The sequence below is a fragment of the Lissotriton vulgaris genome, chromosome 3_2 (genome assembly GCF_964263255.1).
Source record: "Lissotriton vulgaris chromosome 3_2, aLisVul1.2, whole genome shotgun sequence".
Classification (NCBI taxonomy): domain Eukaryota; kingdom Metazoa; phylum Chordata; class Amphibia; order Caudata; family Salamandridae; genus Lissotriton; species Lissotriton vulgaris.
In genome coordinates, this window is record NC_141690.1 from 186705028 (window position 1) to 186725732 (window position 20705).

The window sequence follows — 20705 nt, forward strand, 5'->3', positions numbered from 1 at the left end:
GGTGTGGAGTGCCTGGGACCCACGTCTGGGCATCCCCAGCGCACTTAGGGCGGAATATGCAAACAAAACAGGTGATGGACCGAATGTGGATCAATGTCACACACTCACCCCAGTCCGAAGATCTGGGCCCAAATCCATCGTTTTTTTGCACTCCACACCACCCTGGGTTAGACAATGGCGATATGCAAATCAGCTCTGACCCTGTGCCCCATGGGAACAGTCCAGTCCGAACTACAAAAGCCATGTCCTTCCCAGAACGGAATCAAGCATCCGAGGACCGGACCGGTTTCGAGGTAACACCTCTCATCAGCCCGGCTAGCTTGACTCCAGTGGTGTGGAGTGCCTGGGACCCACGTCTGGGCATCCCCAGCGCACTTAGGGCGGAATATGCAAACAAAACAGGTGATGGACCGAATGTGGATCAATGTCACACACTCACCCCAGTCCGAAGATCTGGGCCCAAATCCATCGTTTTTTTGCACTCCACACCACCCTGGGTTAGACAATGGCGATATGCAAATCAGCTCTGACCCTGTGCCCCATGGGAACAGTCCAGTCCGAACTACAAAAGCCATGTCCTTCCCAGAACGGAATCAAGCATCCGAGGACCGGACCGGTTTCGAGGTAACACCTCTCATCAGCCCGGCTAGCTTGACTCCAGTGGTGTGGAGTGCCTGGGACCCACGTCTGGGCATCCCCAGCGCACTTAGGGCGGAATATGCAAACAAAACAGGTGATGGACCGAATGTGGATCAATGTCACACACTCACCCCAGTCCGAAGATCTGGGCCCAAATCCATCGTTTTTTTGCACTCCACACCACCCTGGGTTAGACAATGGCGATATGCAAATCAGCTCTGACCCTGTGCCCCATGGGAACAGTCCAGTCCGAACTACAAAAGCCATGTCCTTCCCAGAACGGAATCAAGCATCCGAGGACCGGACCGGTTTCGAGGTAACACCTCTCATCAGCCCGGCTAGCTTGACTCCAGTGGTGTGGAGTGCCTGGGACCCACGTCTGGGCATCCCCAGCGCACTTAGGGCGGAATATGCAAACAAAACAGGTGATGGACCGAATGTGGATCAATGTCACACACTCACCCCAGTCCGAAGATCTGGGCCCAAATCCATCGTTTTTTTGCACTCCACACCACCCTGGGTTAGACAATGGCGATATGCAAATCAGCTCTGACCCTGTGCCCCATGGGAACAGTCCAGTCCGAACTACAAAAGCCATGTCCTTCCCAGAACGGAATCAAGCATCCGAGGACCGGACCGGTTTCGAGGTAACACCTCTCATCAGCCCGGCTAGCTTGACTCCAGTGGTGTGGAGTGCCTGGGACCCACGTCTGGGCATCCCCAGCGCACTTAGGGCGGAATATGCAAACAAAACAGGTGATGGACCGAATGTGGATCAATGTCACACACTCACCCCAGTCCGAAGATCTGGGCCCAAATCCATCGTTTTTTTGCACTCCACACCACCCTGGGTTAGACAATGGCGATATGCAAATCAGCTCTGACCCTGTGCCCCATGGGAACAGTCCAGTCCGAACTACAAAAGCCATGTCCTTCCCAGAACGGAATCAAGCATCCGAGGACCGGACCGGTTTCGAGGTAACACCTCTCATCAGCCCGGCTAGCTTGACTCCAGTGGTGTGGAGTGCCTGGGACCCACGTCTGGGCATCCCCAGCGCACTTAGGGCGGAATATGCAAACAAAACAGGTGATGGACCGAATGTGGATCAATGTCACACACTCACCCCAGTCCGAAGATCTGGGCCCAAATCCATCGTTTTTTTGCACTCCACACCACCCTGGGTTAGACAATGGCGATATGCAAATCAGCTCTGACCCTGTGCCCCATGGGAACAGTCCAGTCCGAACTACAAAAGCCATGTCCTTCCCAGAACGGAATCAAGCATCCGAGGACCGGACCGGTTTCGAGGTAACACCTCTCATCAGCCCGGCTAGCTTGACTCCAGTGGTGTGGAGTGCCTGGGACCCACGTCTGGGCATCCCCAGCGCACTTAGGGCGGAATATGCAAACAAAACAGGTGATGGACCGAATGTGGATCAATGTCACACACTCACCCCAGTCCGAAGATCTGGGCCCAAATCCATCGTTTTTTTGCACTCCACACCACCCTGGGTTAGACAATGGCGATATGCAAATCAGCTCTGACCCTGTGCCCCATGGGAACAGTCCAGTCCGAACTACAAAAGCCATGTCCTTCCCAGAACGGAATCAAGCATCCGAGGACCGGACCGGTTTCGAGGTAACACCTAGCCGGGCTGATGAGAGGTGTTACCTCGAAACCGGTCCGGTCCTCGGATGCTTGATTCCGTTCTGGGAAGGACATGGCTTTTGTAGTTTGGGCCCAGATCTTTTGACTGGGATGAATGTGTGACATTGATCCACATTCGGTCCATCACTTGTTTTGTTTGCAATACCGCCATAAGTGCGCTGGGGATGCTCAGACGTGGGTCCCAGGCACTCCACACCACTGGAGTCAAGCTAGCCGGGCTGATGAGAGGTGTTACCTCGAAACCGGTCCGGTCCTCGGATGCTTGATTCCGTTCTGGGAAGGACATGGCTTTTGTAGTTCGGACTGGACTGTTCCCATGGGGCACAGGGTCAGAGCTGATTTGCATATCGCCATTGTCTAACCCAGGGTGGTGTGGAGTGCAAAAAAACGATGGATTTGGGCCCAGATCTTTTGACTGGGATGAATGTGTGACATTGATCCACATTCGGTCCATCACTTGTTTTGTTTGCATTGCATCTGCAGCAACTCTTACAGTGTGACTGTGAAGTCATCGAGTTTGAAGGCTATGCAAGATATCATCATTCCCATCGGTTTCCATAAAGTCTTAGCTGTCAGAGGCTAACCCTTCAATGGAGACTCAATCCCAGTAATATTTTTTCCCCACACTTGAATTGGGGATGATTTCACCAGGTTAAAAGATCATTCTAACTTGTGGAGCATCTTCATCACTGCATGTATGATGTGTTGGCACAATGAAGAGCTTGGTCTTTACCAGCAAATCAGGTAGGTATGGGAATAAATGTATCCCTTTGTCTTCTTTGGTGTGCTGACAGTGTTGCCAGACATTCTGTGAAAGGCCAACAACTCCAAGGTTGGAGGGGGATCCAGGGAAAGTGGATGCCTGAGAGCGAAGTCAGCAGTGACACGTGCTGCAGAGCACCAGTTGTGTGTCTCATAAGATTTCTGATGGAAAACAAGAAAAGCCTATGTAAATGCAATGGATCAGTTGAGGTTGCAACTGCCTTAGTGATCGGGTTAGCCCAGTCAGAGCTGTAGTCGACATGAGGACACTCGGCCTGGGTAGAGCTGGATTATCCTTGAAGATTGGGGGCTGCAACTGGTGTGGTGGCAAGTGCATTGGCTCAGTCAGGGACATGACTACCTTTGTGAACGTATCAGCCCAGTTAGGATGCAACTGCCCTGGTGATGGCATCAGCCCAGTGTACTTCAGCCAACAGCCCAAGATAGGTGGCATCCATCTCATTGGCTGGACGAGACTACAGTAATTGAGTCTGCATCCGAGTAGAAGCAGTGGAGCTGCCTATCCATACTGGACTGATGTCAAGAGGCCAAATGATAAGAGATGCAGACTAGACTCTGGTAGACCGGTAAGCCTTTTGGGTGGTTTCCCTCTCACTTTTATTTTTCCCGCCTTTTTTTTGTGTGGACTTCGGGAGCCTCAACATTGCTGCTCAGTGCTGAGGTGCAGGTGCGCTCTTTTAAAATGGTGGCATGATTAGAATTTACCTCAGAGCCCTGGTCCATAGAAAAGCATTTTAGGGTTCAAGAAACTTCCGGTCCACTCTAATGACTTGGGGCTAGTCTATATAAGGGAAGGCTCTGGGGGCCATTTTGTCCACTCTGAGGACCGGCTGGAGTGCAAACTGCTGCGTGAGGGGGTTGCTCCAACTGACCAGATTGATGGTTCCTAGGGGCTGCTGCCCTCTTACCTGCTGATCTGGCCCTGCTGTGGGGAAGAGTGACCAACCTCTACCCCCCCCTCTACCTGCAGAACTTAAGACTGCCAGGCTGCTGAGGGACCACCGACTTTGCCAGAGGGAAGGGTGGTGAGTGAACTCCTGTGAGAGCCTGCGCTGCTGTGCTCCCCTTTCCTAAAGACAAGCCGGGTGAAGATTGCCCAGGATCACCACCGTCTTCTGATTCCCCTTTCTAAGTGGTGTTTATGGTAGCCCCGCACTGCAAAGAATAATTGGGACCTGCCCCCTATCCCCCAACCCCCCCCGCGAGGCGTTTCCACTGCGAAAGGAGAACAACAAAATTGCGGAAAGGAATCCCCGTCTGAGGGCTGGTTCCTTCCCTCCTTCAAGCCCTTGGTTAATGCGCGAGGATGGAAAAAGAATCGCTGCTGCGCTGCCCCCAAAACTGTCCTCGCCAGGCCTTCTGATCGCCGGACATCTCTGGCAGGGTCGGCTGAGCTGTAGTGTCGGCCCGGACCTCAGAGATACTGCCAGGGGCTGAGGAGCGGGCCCGCGTTGTCGGAGCTCCTACTCCAGGAGTTCCCGCAAGTTTGGTCAGAGGAGGCGGGGGAAGGCTGCCGGAAGTGTTGCTGCCGTCACGCTAACCTAGAAACCCGGGGGAGGCGCGGCTGCAGCTGGTGGAGCCTGGAGGGGGTTTAGAGAGGCTAAAGCCCCTTCTTCCGGCCCAGGAGCAGTCCAGAATGACCAGGTGGAAGGAGCGCCGGCTCCGTGCAAAGTCAGCAGGCCAGTAAGAGAGAGTGGGAGCGCTGAGGAGGGCACCTGTGTGGCAGGAGTGCCTTCCCTTTTAGCCTCACCCGTCAAGGGCCGGTTTTGGGATTCTTGCACAGGGAGGTGTTGGCCAGCCAGGGGTACCAATGCGGGAGCGGAATTTAAGTGTGGAACTGTGGCTTCAAGATTCAGCCGTGTGTGGGCCCATGTCCTCAGATTATCTCTACTTTCTCACAGAAGTCCAAAATAGCAAAGCCTGAACGGGGAAAATTGTGACAGGAATGAAAATAGAACGTCACCATTTATAGAAGCCACCTATCATTGGAACTGAACTTATTACATTTGCCTGCTTGATTTCAGTTAGCTGTTATTGGCAGCCAGCTTGTGATTACACATCAGATTAAAAACAGTGCAATGATGGACCCGATGTTGCTACGCAAGTCACTCAGTAGGCATGCTCAGGCCTGCAGAACGACACAGGTGCCACTTTCCTTTCTTTTCGTCCGATCAAAGACAGCGGATTGCACTTGATCAGTAAAAAGAAAAAATACTATGTGCGCAATAGCGTTTTTGGTGTTATGGAATGCCTGGCAGCAATTGACAGTTGTGGGCCCATCCAAAAAAACAAGGGGCACCACAAAAATATGAACTGGCCCAGAGGGGTTGGGGCACAACAGAGGAACTAGTGGGGAGAAATGAATCAAGGAGGGGGAGGGGCAAAGCAGAACATGATGGAGGGCAACAAAGAGCGGGGGCAGAGTAGACAAGATGGAGAGCAGCACATGGATATAGCAACATGCAGTGGAGAGGCAGAAGGAGAAGCACACCAAAGAGCTACACATGAGGGTAAGAGCAAGTAGTGCACCTCTACTTATGTTTGGTACAATTCTGTAACCTGCACCCATTTCACTTTCTCCCCTGTATTGCATCAATCGCTAACTCATATATTGAGTGCTCACTAGTATTACTATCAACCCTTGTAACTTGTTGGTATTTGTACATATCATTACTGTCCACCGTCCCGCACCTCACTAATCTCACCTTTTGATCCTTGTAACTTATTGTTTGCACATGTATTCCGTTCTTGTACAGCATCAGTATTACACTCTTACTTCCATGTATATTTGCATTGCACCTCTACTTACATTTCGCACATTTCTATAACCTGCGCCCATCTCGCTTTCTCTCATGTATAGCATCAATTGCTACATCATATATGTAGGGTGCTCACTAGTATCACTTTTAACCCTTGTAACCTGTTTGTATTTGTACATATCATTACTGTTCACCGTACAGACTAGCTAGTCTCCCACTTTGGTGATACTACTACTTTATCTTATTCCCACAGCACGGTACTATATCTACACGCTCATACCATCTTAGGCTAGTCAATCCTCATCACCGCATGATGCCTAATGAAGCGGCCATACCAGACTAATCTAAATCACCACTCCTCTGCTCACACGCCTTTACGTTTGCACCCACTCCTTCCTCGCTCACACCTTAGCGCCTCTCCCACACCCATGCACGCATACCCCCTTACCCACCTCTCCCCCTACTTACAACATGGAACCCATGGGCAAACACACTTATAAAATAAATTACCCCCCCGGGCTCACCAAAAAAAACGCAAAAAAGTTTAAGCACAACTTCTTGAAGTCCCCACCCTGAAACCCCCTTTGTAGACACCTACTTCTCCCTCAACAATGGAACAAAGAGCAATGATATCATCCTATACACTACACGCAGAGCACTATGGAGAAAAGCACTCCTTACCCTACTCACTGTCTCGACCACTAGGAAAACTGCCTATGGTGTAACACTCTCAATCACACCATCACAACGCTATCCTGCTCGAGCAACCATCACCATCTACAACAACGGCACCATCCTATTCCAATCCACAGATAGAAACCTAGACCTACTAGACATCCTGCTCCCCACCTTCAAAGAATACCTCTCTAAATCTCAGAGCTCACACCTTCCCGCCTTCACTCCCAACATCTTGGACTCCACAGCACCTCCTAACTCTACCCCCAACACCCTGGACCCCAGAGCACCTCCTAATACTAACACACACCTCCTCACTCCCCCCATTACTCTACTCTATCACCCTCCATCTACAGACATCCCACACCTTTCAATCTTAGACGCCGAACCCACCTCCTCTAGCGTCCCCCTCATCGCCACCGCCTTGTCCCCCCCCATATAACCCTACAATCACACCTTCAACTAGCTTCTCAAAACACCCCACCTCACCTAACTGCACCCAACGAAACATGACTCTCTCTCTTCCCATATCCCCCCCCACACTATGCATTCCCGACCCATCCCTCACACCAATCTTCTCAGCACACCCCTCCTTCCCCAACTGCACCCCACACAACATGACTATCTCCGCCTATCTCCCCCCCCCACACTTGGCACTCCCGTCACGCCTAGCCTTCACCCCTCCCTTAACCTCTCACCCCCCACTCTCACTCCCCACTATCCCACCTCCACCCCCGCTACCCCGAGCCTCCAAACCTCCACCATTTACCCCTCCCTTCTTAGCACTGATGCACTGCCCAATAACGCCAACACCAACCCTAACATCATTCCTCGCTCTAACACTTCTAACCCCCTCACCAGCTCCACCTCTCCACCCCGGCTCCCCCCCTTCCCCAGTAACCTACACGCCTGTTCACCGTCAGTACCCTTCCCCAACTCCGCACCCAACACCACTCTGGACATGATTATGTCCACTCTCTTACAAATGAAAGAAGAACTACACGCCATCAAAGAGTTGCTCTTCACACACCCCACACACCCCAGACACCCTCCCACCACCACTTGTACACCTAACAACACGCCCTCCTCACCTACTACTCGCCTTACCACACAACACTCCCCACACTGGACCTCTATCCCCTCTCGCAATACCACCAATCGCAATACCAATCGCAATCACAATACCACCAATCGAAATCGAAATACCACCTTTACACCTAACAACACTTCCTCCTCACCTCCTACTCGCCTCATCACACAACACCCCCCACACTGGACCTCTATCCCCTCTCGCAATACCACCAATCGCCCCAGACGCACTACCAACACGGTCTCAGACCATGACTTCCACACCCTTCTCCACTCGTACGTCCCGGCTCCCCAAAACCGCCTAGCCACCAACCATCTGTCCATCCCAACGATTATCCCCAACCCCCTCAGGCACCACACGCATAACAGAGGCTCCATCCCCAACAACCTCACAAATGTACCCCTCACTATAGAACCTTCCACCACCCTCTGCACCCATAGACTCAAATGCATACTTCTCAATTGCAGATCGGCCCAAAGACATTCTGCGGAGGTCGCTGATCTAATCATTTCTCTGGAACCGGACCTAGCCATTCTGACTGAAACATGGTTGTCTGATTCTTTTACACCCATCATGGATATCCTAATCCCCCCAACTACTGTATCATTAGACTTGACAGGCCCAAAAAGACAGGCGGCGGAATTGCCTGTATTTACAGAAGCAACCTTTCAGTTACTAGAGCGTCCGCCCCCTCCCTTACTTCCTGTGAATACCTCTGTCTGGATGTCATCAGCGAAAGCAAACCAGTATGCTCACTACATATCATGTACCACCCACCTGGGGACAAGCTCTCCTTCTCCCAACAACTCATGTACACAATCTCAACCAACTCAGGACGGCAAAACACCCAAATTTTCCTTGGCGACTACAATCTCCATTGGAATGACTGCAATGACAAAGTGGTAAAGAGCCTCAAAAACTTCCTCAACGCCCTTGATCTCACCCAAATATGCAATAGCCCGACCCATGAGAAAGGCTCTATCCTCGACCTCATCATCTCTAAAGAGGACGCTTTTCAACTTGAGTCAATCCAACCTTGTGACTGGTCAGATCATCATATTGTCTCCTTCCTTATCAATGAAAAGGTTAAATTTAACGCAGTGCAACCCTCTAAGCCCAAAGTTTGGAAAAGAGACATGAAGAAACTCAACCCAAACTCATTACCGCCTAACAGCTGCAATCTCCTACTCCCCCTCCCGGTGCTACGGACGTCCAACTCCTGACTGACCACTATCTCAATGCTATGACCACAATAATCAATGAGGCCGCACCCATGCAACTGAAAAGAGTTTCGTCCAAGATCTCCAACCCATGGTATGACGGAAGCCTCAATGAAGATAGAAGGGCCATGCGAATGGCAGAGCGCACCTGGAGATCAGCCCCCTCTGCACTGCACCTAAAAACCCTGAAGAAACAGAGAAACGCCTACTTCAGGAAAATAAAACGCTCAAAAAGAGATTCTTAGCCTCCAGCTCGCCCAAGCAAAAAAACGCCCAAGAAAACTGTTTGAGCTAATCAGAACACAATCCAAAGAACAACCCCAGACACTCAGTTCCATGGGCGTTACACCCTCCTGTGAAGACTTCTCTGCTTTCTTTAACCAAAAAACTGACAACATAAGAAGCGATCTCCTCAATGACCCAATCCTTTACTCCAACCCCCAACACACAGCAATGTGTGAACCAAAGAACAATGCTACATGGTCATCCTTTGGCACCTACTCCGAAGATGAAATCGGCAGATTGCTCAGCACCCTGAAACCATCCAATCATCTCACTGACCCCCTCCCTGCTAACGCTGTAAAAGACTTTATCCCTTTGCTCCTCCCACTCTGGACTAAGATTATCAATAGCTCTCTTCAACAAGGATCCATCCCTAACGCCCTCAAAGTCGGACAAGTCACACCGCTACTAAAAAAAAAACAACAGCAGACCCCACTGATCTAAACAATTACTGTCCTATTACAAATATTCCCACTCTCGCTAAACTGTTGGAAAAATGCATACAGCTACAACTGACTAAACACATAGATAAGTTTGATCTCCTCAACACTCATCAATCAGGCTTCCGAGCAGGGCACAGTACCGAAACTGCTATGACCCACATAGTTGACGACGCTCTCCAAATCCTAGACCAAAACGATACCTGTCTCCTCATCCTTCTTGATCTCTCTTCAGCATTCGACACAGTTAAACATGAGAACCTACTCGAACTACTAAACACAAGAATGGGCATTTCTGGGACTGTTCTCAAGTGGTTCACTTCCTTTCTACACAACCGATCTCAGAGATTCAAAAGCAACAACCTGATGTCCTCTCCGGTACATGTTTCGCTAGGCGTCCCTCAAGGATCCTCCCTCTCCCCAACACTGTTCAATCTAGTTATGGAACCTCTCACTACCTTGTTACAAGCATCCAACGGGCACTTTCACATGTATGCCGATGACACCCAACTTTATCTCAAAATACAATCTCCCAAGGACATCATGCTTCTGAACACCACGATCAGAAACACCCAATCCTGGCTTGCCGAGAATCACCTCAAACTCAATGCGCTGAAGACAGAGTTCCTCCTGATCGCACCTCCCGCAAAAATCTCTACCGCTCAAACATGGCTTAAACACCTAACTGCTCTAAATGTACAACCTACCATCGTAGACTCAGCAAAATCTTTAGGCATAACACTTGACGCCAATCTCAACATGCAGCAGCACATCAGCAAGGCAACCAAAGGAGCGAACTTCCAAATCAATACCTTGAGAAAACTTAAACCCTTCCTTCCAGCCAAAGACTTCCAAACTGCAGTACAATCCATAGTCGTCCCGCACATAGAATACGGTAGCACCGCCCTCTGCGGGCTCCCACTAACTACAACGGCACCCCTAAGAGCATCCCTTAACGCTGCAGCGAGACTCATCACTGGCTCAAAAAAGCACTCGCATATTTCCCCTGACTTTAAATCCCTGAACTGGCTACCTTTTGAAGCCAGAATACATCTGAAAATCGCCTGCATGACACACAAGGCGGTACACATGAACTCACCTGCCTACCTCACTCAAAAGCTGACAATCTCTGGTGGCTCTAGAACTACTAGAAGCACAAACAATCTACTGTTGAAGCCCCGAAGATTTCGGAAGGAAAAAACCTATAAACGCTCCTTCTCCGGAATGGCTCCCAGGATCTGGAACTCACTCCCTCCTGAAACCAGGCTCTTCTCCTCCAACAAACTTTTTAAGAAAGAAGTAAAAGCGATTCTCATGGCTAAATACACATGAGCTATTATTCGGCACTTTCCAAGAATCCGCTCTTACTACCTGCCTGACCCCTTGGACTATGTGTATTACTTGTATTATCGACTTAGTTGATTGTATACGTTCCCTCTTTGTATATCTCTATATTATTGATGCACCTGTCTGACTCTGCATATTGTACCTACACCACCTCAACTATTCCTACTCTTGTATTACTGATCCACCTGTATGACTATGCACCCTGTACTCATTTACCTCAACTATGCCTACCTTTATGCTATCTCCAAAAGCATTTTGAGAACGCTTAAACAAGTATATGCTCCTTCTTTTTGTACTTTTAGATTATTGGCGCACCTGTTGACTATGCACCTTGTACCTACACTACCTCAATTTTGACCTACCTCTTGTATTTTGATATACCTATGTAACTATGCACCTTGTACCTAATTACCTCAACTATTACATACTATTATTCTATCACCCCCTTGTCCTTGTAAAGCGATCTGATATCTGTAAAGATCTTGTTTGCGCTATATAAAACTTTTCAAATAAATAAATAAATACAATAAGGAGTACACACGGAACACTGGTGTCTGGGGGGGGGGGGGGGGGCGAGGGAAAAATCATACAACGGAGAACTGATGTAGAATATGAAGCAATTGATAATAAAGTCAACTAATGGTAAGCTGTGAGCCCATTGTAAGTTCTTGGCAAGCCCAAAAAGAAGTATTTTGCAACCAGACAGAGCAATCTAAAGAGGGAATCAAAACCTCATTCAGGTGTCTGATAAACTACATCAAATAGGTACACAGGTACCCCACTTTAACCACAAAAATGTAAACTGAGAGGGGAATATATAATCTGTAGGAGTGAACAAATGCGAGAAGCACTGGCAAACTTTACTATGATAAACAACTGAAAAATGATTTTCTGATTTTGCAAAGCTTCATTAGAACAGATGCTTTCTATTAGCAATGGACTTTAAAACAAGGTTTTAATGAGTTACCTAAATGTTGATACAGAGCACCTTACAAAGATGATAACTACTAATGTCCACACAACATACCTGCTGACTAGGATAAGATGGTGGTGGACTATCCAGCTTTGCTTCTTTATTCCTTGATGGCCTTTTTCCAAGAGAAATGTCTTCTTTTTGAGTCGATGACTGTTCACCACTGCTTTCTCCATCTGCTTCGTCATCATCTACGTCTGACGAACTACTACCAGTGCTACTCATCTGCGGAGACTGGAAATTAATTTTATAAAAGAAAATTAAAACAGTAGTAAAACACTATTTATCAAAATAAATACACACACAAAAAAAAGATTCATGCCATATAAAATTAACTACCTCATCTTTCAGTGCCATGTTTTCACCCCCGCCGTTTAGTTCAGTATGGACTCCATTCATGTTGGCTACAACTTCAGCGTCATTGTAGTTATTTAGCGGGTAAATATCAGCAAATTTTGCTGATAATGGTGCAACATCTTCATCATCACTACCACTAAAAACAAATGTTTCAATGAGTATATTAACTTTTTTAATCATGTAACGAACAAAAAATGATTTTGACAAAATCTCTCATTAACTGGTCAAATGTTTTTCACACTCACAATATTTACAAGAGTCCCAACCTGAACTTAAGGATCAAACATAAGTAACATTATTTGAAAATTATGGTGTAATTGCATGCCTCCCGAGTATCCGATCTGCAAGTGAATGAACAGTCATGTGGCTCTTTTCTTTAAAGCTCAAATTATACCTGTGCTTCCGGTTAGAAAGTTAATAAGGATACATACTGTGCCATGAATTGCTGGAGAATTTGCTTGAGCACTCCAACATAACAGAAATCCTTCAAATAAGCTAGGTCCTGGCTTGATCTGGGGAAGTCAGTGTCAGTGTTTCACAGACAAACATACGAGTGCCTGCCTGTGGCCTGCCCCCTAACTCTGGTCAAGAAGGAGATTCACATCAATTTTAGAAAAATATACTTTGTTCGTATTTTTTTTTTTAAGCAAATACAAGGGGACGGAGCGCTGAAACTTTTCAGACACTCATCCCCAGTCACAGATCTGGGTTCAATCCATCATTATTCTTTAGCTCACTTCGCCACCTCAGTTCAGACCCAGCCATATGCAAATCAGTCTTGACCCTGTGCCTCATGGGAACAGTCCAGCCCAAACTGCTAAGCCATGTCTTCCCTAGACCGGTAAAAAGCATCCTGTGACCGGTTTCAGGGCATCACCCTTAATCAGCAAGGCTAGCTTGAATCCAGTGGTGTGGTGGGCATGGGACACACGTCTGCACATACCCTTCCCACTTAGTGCGACATATGCAAAATAAACAATTTATGGACGGAATGCTGGACAATGCAAACATTCACCCCAGTCACAAGGATATGGGTTAAATCCATCATTCTTTTGCTCACCACACCACCCCAGTTTGGATCCAGTCATATGCAAATCAGTCTTGACCCTGTCACTCATGGGAACAGTCCAACCTGAACTGGCAAGCTTGGTCTTCCCTGAACCGGAAACAAGCATCTTGGGACCGGTTTCGGGGTACCACCCCTCATCAGCCAGCGTAGCTTGAATCCAGTGGCAAAGTGATTTTTTTTTTTTTTTTTTTTTTAAGAACAACATCTTCGCAATGAGTTTACGTTTTTAACAAAAAAATGCTTTTCACTTTGAAAAATGGACATTTAAAAAATTTTCAGAACAGTTCAATGTTATACTATAGGGATTTTTTTGTGTTTAAACAGGTAACACCCTAACAATTCCAGTTTTCGGGTTCAAAGGTCAGCAAGGGTCAGGCACCAACAGCGGCACAGGGGCGGCTAGGTGCAGGGGTCCAACTCTGAGTTCAGCCCAATTCATTTCAATGGAGAATGGGGGTGCTGGAACCACACTTTTTGCAGGTAGGTAGATCGGTTGTAGGGGGCCAAGCTTTAGTGGTAGGACTTGCACGGGGGGCACAAAGCAGCACCAAACCTACACCACCAGAGGCACAGGGACAGCCGGGTGCAGGGGCAATTTCTGCATCAGGCGCCCAATGCTTTTCAAAGGAGATTCTTCCTTTGGCTAACAAGCTTGCAGGTATTGCACCGGAGGTTGCAGGATGAAGACCAACGACACCCAAGGTAAGTAGAGATGTATGGGGTCATAGGGGCACTGTTGGTTCAACTAACCAAGGCCCAGGGACTTCGGGTGCAGGGGTGCCTTTCGACAACAGTCTTCTTACGGTAGTCGGTCGCAGTCAGGGAGAGCCTCTGGATACACACTGCAACCTGGGCACTGCCATGGAGATCAGGAAGGTCACTCAACTTTGGACTCTAGGTCAGGATCGCCGAAGAGACTTCATCGCACAGGAGAGACACTCAGACTCGGGCGTGAAGTGCAGAGTGGGCAGGAGACGCAGATCCGGGGGTCCTTGGAAGTTATTTTTTTTTGGACAGGTCCACTGTCCACGGGATATTGTCATCTTTTTCAAAGGCAGCAGTCCTCCCAGGGTTTCAGAGGTCATTACCTGCAAGACATGGCCCAGGTTCGGCGAAGCGGAGACAGGCCAGTAGGGCTAGGACCAAGGCAGTCATCTACAGGTTAGTCTTCTTTCTTCGTAGGTCATCGCAGATCTAGTTTCTAGATCTGAGGGAGCCACCTAAAAGGAAAATGCTACTTACCCAGAATGCACCTGTTCTTGGCATATGGAGCTGTAGAGTCAACTGCTGTGCATAGATTGCCATCTAGTGTTTAATCCGGATGTTTGCACTTTGTTTTTCTTTGAAGAAACTTTTCAGTCACGAGGTAGTTGACTCCTCCTTTCGGTGATAGTGTGCATGGACATCAACTCCATTGTTAGATTGTTTTCCCACACAGGGTGATTATGTAGTTTTTGGTGAGGAACTACTTAGAGTTCCAATAGAGTTGTGAACCAAGGTTGACGTTCCCATGTGGGAGCAACTAGGATTAGTGTCAGGGACACTTGATGAGTTTCCGAACGACTAATGGAATGAGTGGGAGAGGTGAAAAGCATAAGCAAGTATCCCTGACCAATTCATCCATAGTGCAATGCCTTTGGACAATGGGTGTGGATACCTGGATGCAAAGTTTGGGCATTTTGATTTAGATGTGTGACGAACAGGTCTATGTGTGGGAAGCCCCACATTTGGAAGAATAGGAGGAGAACTTGAGGGTGTATTTCCCATTTGTGGATTTGTTGTGTCTGACAACTAAGCAAATCTGCTATCTGTTTGTTTACTCCTGGAAGGTGTTCTGCTAGGAGAGATATTTGGGGATGTATGGCCCATTTCCAGATGGTCTGTGCTAGCTGTGACAGCTGGAGACTGTGTCCCTCCTTGTTTTTGTATGTAGTACATGGCTGTCATGTTGTCTTTACGAATTAGGACAGTCTTGCCTACTAACTGAACTTGAAATGCTTTCAGCGCCAGAAAAATCGCTAGTAGCTCTAGATGATTTACATGAAGCTGTTTCTGCTGCAAGCTCCAAATACTCTGAATTGTGTGGGTTTGGAGATTCGCACCCCAACCGGTCAGTGATTCGTCTGCTGTCAGTACTATCTGTGGAACCGGGTCGCCCTTTTAAAAGGTTTTGTGTGTTCCACCACTGAAGAGAGCGATGGGTGCGGCAGTCTACCAACACTAGATCTGATAACTGACCGAGAGCTTGGTTCCACTGACTTGCTAAGCATTCCTGTAGGGGATGCATTTGAAGTCTTGCATAGGGAACTATAAAAATTCAAGACGTCATCATTCCCAGTAACTGCATGAAAACTCGAGCTGGTAAGGAGTGTTGAGGTTGAAACAGACATCAGGGTTTGTATATTCCAAACTCTGGCTGGAGTTAGGTATCCTAGTGCTTTCTGTGTTTTTATAGTAGCTCCTAGATATGCTTGCGACGTGGATGGTTGGAGATGGATTTGGACAGATTTACTGTGAATACTAGCTCATGGAGAATTGGACAGGATTTTGTGTGTGGTGTAGACCGCTGTTAGACGACTGGCTCAAAGTATGGCAAGACATCGATATGTTACCTTCTTAGAAGGGCTGCGACTACTGCCAAGCATTTTGTGAAAACCCTTGGAGCAGTTGTTACTCCGAATGGGAGTACTTTGAATTGATAGTGCTGACCTGCTACCACAAACTTGAGGTATTTGCGGTGCGTAGGGTGTATTGGAATATGAAAGTAAGCGTCCTTTAAATCTAGAGTACAGAGAAAGTCGCCTTGCTAAAAGGGAAACCCTTGTTGGAGTGTTACCATATGAAAATGGTCAGACTGAATTTATAGATTTAGTTCCCGGAGGTCAAATATAGGCCTGAGAGAGCCATCCTTTTTGGGAATGAAAAAGTAGAGGGGATACAAACCTGGTCCTTGGTATGGTAAAGGGAATCGTTTTATTGCACCTTTCTGCAACAAGGAGAGAACCTCTTTCTTTTGAAGGGTGAAGGGTTCTTGTGACATGATGTGTGACCTTGGAGGAATGTTCAGTGGAGTGCTCGTAAGCTCCAGGCAATAACCAGATTGGATAATTTGTAGACCACATTTGTCTGATGTAATCTTATTCCAAATGGATAGAAATTGGGAAAGACGTCCGCTGACAGGAATGGAATGGTCGGCGGTATGGAAAGGAAGTCACTGGCGTTTGCAGGGGAAGTGCGTGTTGTGTTACCTCCGCATCTTCCCTTGCCGTAGTTTCCTTCATAGCCACCTTTAAAGTAACCTCTTGAAGAGGGTGACCGATTGTAGCCCTTGAAAGAGGAGGTGGGATTGTAAGTAGACATTTTAGGAGCCGCTCCTGTAAAATGAGCGACAAAAGGACCCTCTTTTGGAAGGTGATTGTAAGGCCATCATGGACTTCGCAACGTCCGTATCCTTTTTAGGTCTCGCTGAGTCAGCGCATGCGCTGCTTGGCGAGACATTTAGTCTGTGGGTTTTCAAAAGTCCTACCAGACGCTACGCTTTTGCTGGCCACGGGCATGCGGTTGCGCGAACAATGACGAGCAGATGCGCCATATCGCTTTCCTCTCTCGTAATTGTGCGCGCACATCACACACCACTCGCCAGACGTACAGCTGTTTTTTTTACTTTTTCCCCCCGCGAGCGCACCACTCGCGTGTTTTTTCTTTCATCGTGCGCGTGCTGAATTTGAGCTCCCTCAAGAAGCTCCCATTGCACCCTGTAATTGAGCCCCCTCTTCGCTGAATAATAGATTGTATCCTGAAAGAAAGGGATCTGAAATGTTCTAACAGATGAGGGTAGGGAAAATCTGATGTCCAGACCAGAATACGGACAGTCTGACAGCGCTGCAACGAAAGATCTGATGTATTGCCTGAGTGAACAGCAGGATTTTCATGCAAATCCTTGCTGGTGGTTTCACATGGTGATTACATCTCACCAGGGCAGCGTGTTCTGCTCATTCACAACCCCTTTAAATTTGCAGAGGCCACCGGTTGCTCAGACAATACATGCAATACAAGGGTACCCTATAACCTCATTTTGTTTACAGTGTAACTGTTGTGCTTCGATGTTGGTTGTTGGTTTTAATATAAACATATTAGTGAAGCCTCTGAGGTTTAAATCATCCAGATTCGACACTTTATTCTACAGTTTATCGATTTCTGATTTTGTGAATCTAAAGACGTCAGAGCGCTTTATAGTGACCGGGGTTCACAGTATTAGTTTTTAGTGCACATCATTGCATCAAAGTTGGTCCCAAGTTTGGCCCTTTCATGCCACTTGGTACTTACTGGTATGATTGCACAAAGGTTCTTACAATGCAATTTTTAGTGTATATGTTCAAGTATATTTAACACAATTTTTTTTTGCGAGGCCCTGAGTATGATATGCTCTCTTGTTTATTTTATTTTGCACTTTGTTTTTCTTCGAAGAAGTCTTTTCCAGTCACTAGGTAGGTGACTCCTCCTTTCGGTGATAGTGCACATGGGCATCGACTCCATTGTAAGTTTGTTTTCCCGCAGCGGGTGATAATGGAGTTAGTGAGAGTAGTAGAAAGAGATATCCATGTATATATGTATCTAAGTAAAATGTCACTGCAACAGGTATAGGTACCCGGGGAGGCGGGTGGGCGCATGTGAATTTACAGCTCTACATGCCAAGAACAGATACATACTGTGTAAGTAGCATTTTCCATTCGAGGCATGTGAACTGTAGATTACATTCTTTGTATTGACTATATAGCAGTTATCTCCCAAAGCGGTGGCTAACCTGTAGCTGTTGCAGTCGTTTGAAATAGTGTACATAAAACGGCTTGGCCCACACTAGCTTGCTTTCTTGCTAACACAATTACACAATAGTGTTTTGTGAATGTGTGAGGTGTAAACCATGTTGCAGCTTTGCAGATGTCATCTATGGATATATTTCCTAGTAATGTCATAGAAGCCCTTAGTTTGCGTGTGGAGTGCGCTCTAGGGGAAATTGTCAATGTTAGTTTTGCTTTTGCATAGCATGTTTGAATACACTTGACTCTTCACCGTGCAATACCGGATTTTGATATGGGATAGCCTTTTATGTGGTGGAGCAAAAGCCACAAATAGTAGTTTTGTCTTATGGAAAGGTTTTGTCCATTCTATGTAGTAGAGTAATGCTCTTTTCACATCTAAGGTGAGTAAAGCACGTTCTGCCACCAAATCTGGTTGAGGGAAGAACACAGGCAACTCAACAGTTTGGTTGATATGAAAGGAAGAAATTACCTTGGGTAGAACTTTAGGGTCGGTACAAAGAACCCCTTTGTTTTGGTGTACTTGTAAAAATGGTTTTGTATGGTTAGTGCCTGAAGCTCACCTACTCTCCTCAGTGATGTGATAACTATGAGGAAAGTTTCCTTCCAAATGAGAAATTGCAGCTCACATCCATGCAATGGCTCAAAAGGTGGACCAATCAGTCTGGTGAGGACAATGTTGAGATTCCACACTTGAGCTCTGAAGAGACACAAATGTCGTCTATTCTGGAGGAATGCAGCTATTGAAGCAACATGTGAGCGTACATTTGAACGCTGCAGATGTAATAAATAGCATATAATGTTTTGAAGTGAAGCATCAATCGGTTGGATTTGATCGTTATTACAGTATAACACAAACCGCTTCCACTATGCTGCATAGCAGGCTCTTGTGGTAGGAAGTCTAGACTCTCTGATGATGTTCATGCAATCTTTTGTTGTGAATGTATCTAGGACCCTAATTAATAATCCCTGATTCATGTACTTATGCGGTTTTGATAAATCATGTCCTAATGAAGACATACGAATCTTACCCATATTCAGCAATAGCCCACGCAGCCCAAATACGGCAAGGCTACTTCCTTAGATTCCTAGAGAGCACAACGAGTTCTTTCGACACACCAAACCTTCAGTAACCTGGGGATTCCCCATGACTTTGTTTTGATTTGTCATTGAGCTCCTGCGAGCACTAAAGGAACAGCCAGTTCTTAGTGACATCTTTATTGAAGTCTTATGTCCAACCTTACGTCAAACACGGCACATTCCAGGTATAAATATACCAACACTTGCCTTCAGCAAACACACAGTGGTGTGGAGCAGAGCGGTTATCTACTTATCCGAAGCCCAGCTGATGCGAGAGCCGAAGGAAGCCGCCCCTCCCCTTTGACACGCTGGAGAAGCTGCCTTTTCTCACGCCGAGAAATCAGCTCCGGTGTTTCTGGTCACCCTTGCTGGGTACTGGAAGATCAAGTCCTGAGAAACGAGATACAAGACCTCCTTCATTCTATAACCAAGGTACGGAGCTGATTCAAACCTTAGAGAGAATTCTTGATTCAGATTCTTGGCAAAAAAAAACAAAAAACTTAAAACTGCAACTTACTTACTCCTTCCCAGGTATTAGGCTTAGGTCAAGTATACCGGGGTAGGCGTATCTTAGAAGCACCAGTTGAGTTCGTTTAGTCAATGTTTTTATGTATGTAAATATTATATATCTTTTAAAGTGACATATGGCTAAGAAACCATATCAATGCTTTTACAGTATCATTTTATAATACTCCTTTTACTGTACGCACTTTACTTCATGATAAGTATTACAATAATAGCAATTCACTTCTCTTGCAAGAGAAAGAAGGCTGCTCAATAAAATAACACCTTTTTATTGAAAACACCCATCTCTCTATTTCTCTGCACTCTGGTGGAACTAAGCATGCACGATTGACTGAGTGAAATAGTTGTCTATTGTTTTCACACGACTCTGGAGATGGACTCCTTATTCTGGGGGAGCAAAGTTGTCATGTTATATGGTTGTCAGAAGCTAATCCCTTCTTGTCTAAATCAGGGAAGTTAACTCCTCCCTATTCATTCGAGTAAGTTTCTAGTGACCTCTGAGCTAGCTGGCAAAACTAATTAAGTCTAACATAGTCAGTAGAGACCTAGAGACCTCAGTCCTACGTCTACACTGCTGTTTGTTATTCCAATGCGCAGAGCCCATTGGGAATATAGGAACTACACTACACTTTCGGGAGATTGAGGTATCCAAACTAAGACATCAGGTGCCTGATCGTAAGGTTGAGATGACTGGGATCTGGATGTCTTATCTCTCCACTGCTCTGCGTGAGGAGATTGGGTGTGAGATGTAGTTTTTGGTGAGGAACTACTGAGAGCTCCAACAGGGTTGTGAACCAGGGTTGACAGGCCCATGTGGGAGCATCTAGAATTAGTGTCGGGGACGCTTGTCGAGTTTCCGAACCACTAATGGAATGAGTGGGAGAAGCGGAAAAGCGTAGGCAAATATCCTTGACCAATTCATCCATAGTGCTTTGCCTTTGGACAATGGGTGTGGATACCTGGATGCAAAGCTTGGGCA

The 20705-nt window shown here is 46.9% G+C and overlaps 1 protein-coding gene across 3 annotated transcripts in view; it reads right to left on the bottom strand.

Moving 5' to 3' along the window:
* The window catches only part of FAM193A (family with sequence similarity 193 member A), a 577965-nt gene that overhangs the window by 242038 nt on the left and 315222 nt on the right, over positions 1-20705 (bottom strand). For all 3 annotated transcript variants that reach the window (XM_086964186.1, XM_086964185.1, XM_086964184.1), the window contains exons 12-13: positions 12218-12371; positions 11933-12112 (exon numbers count right to left, since the gene is read on the bottom strand). In XM_086964186.1, coding sequence (XP_086820312.1) covers positions 11933-12112; positions 12218-12371 — 334 coding nt within the window. The remainder of the gene's footprint in view (positions 1-11932; positions 12113-12217; positions 12372-20705) is intronic.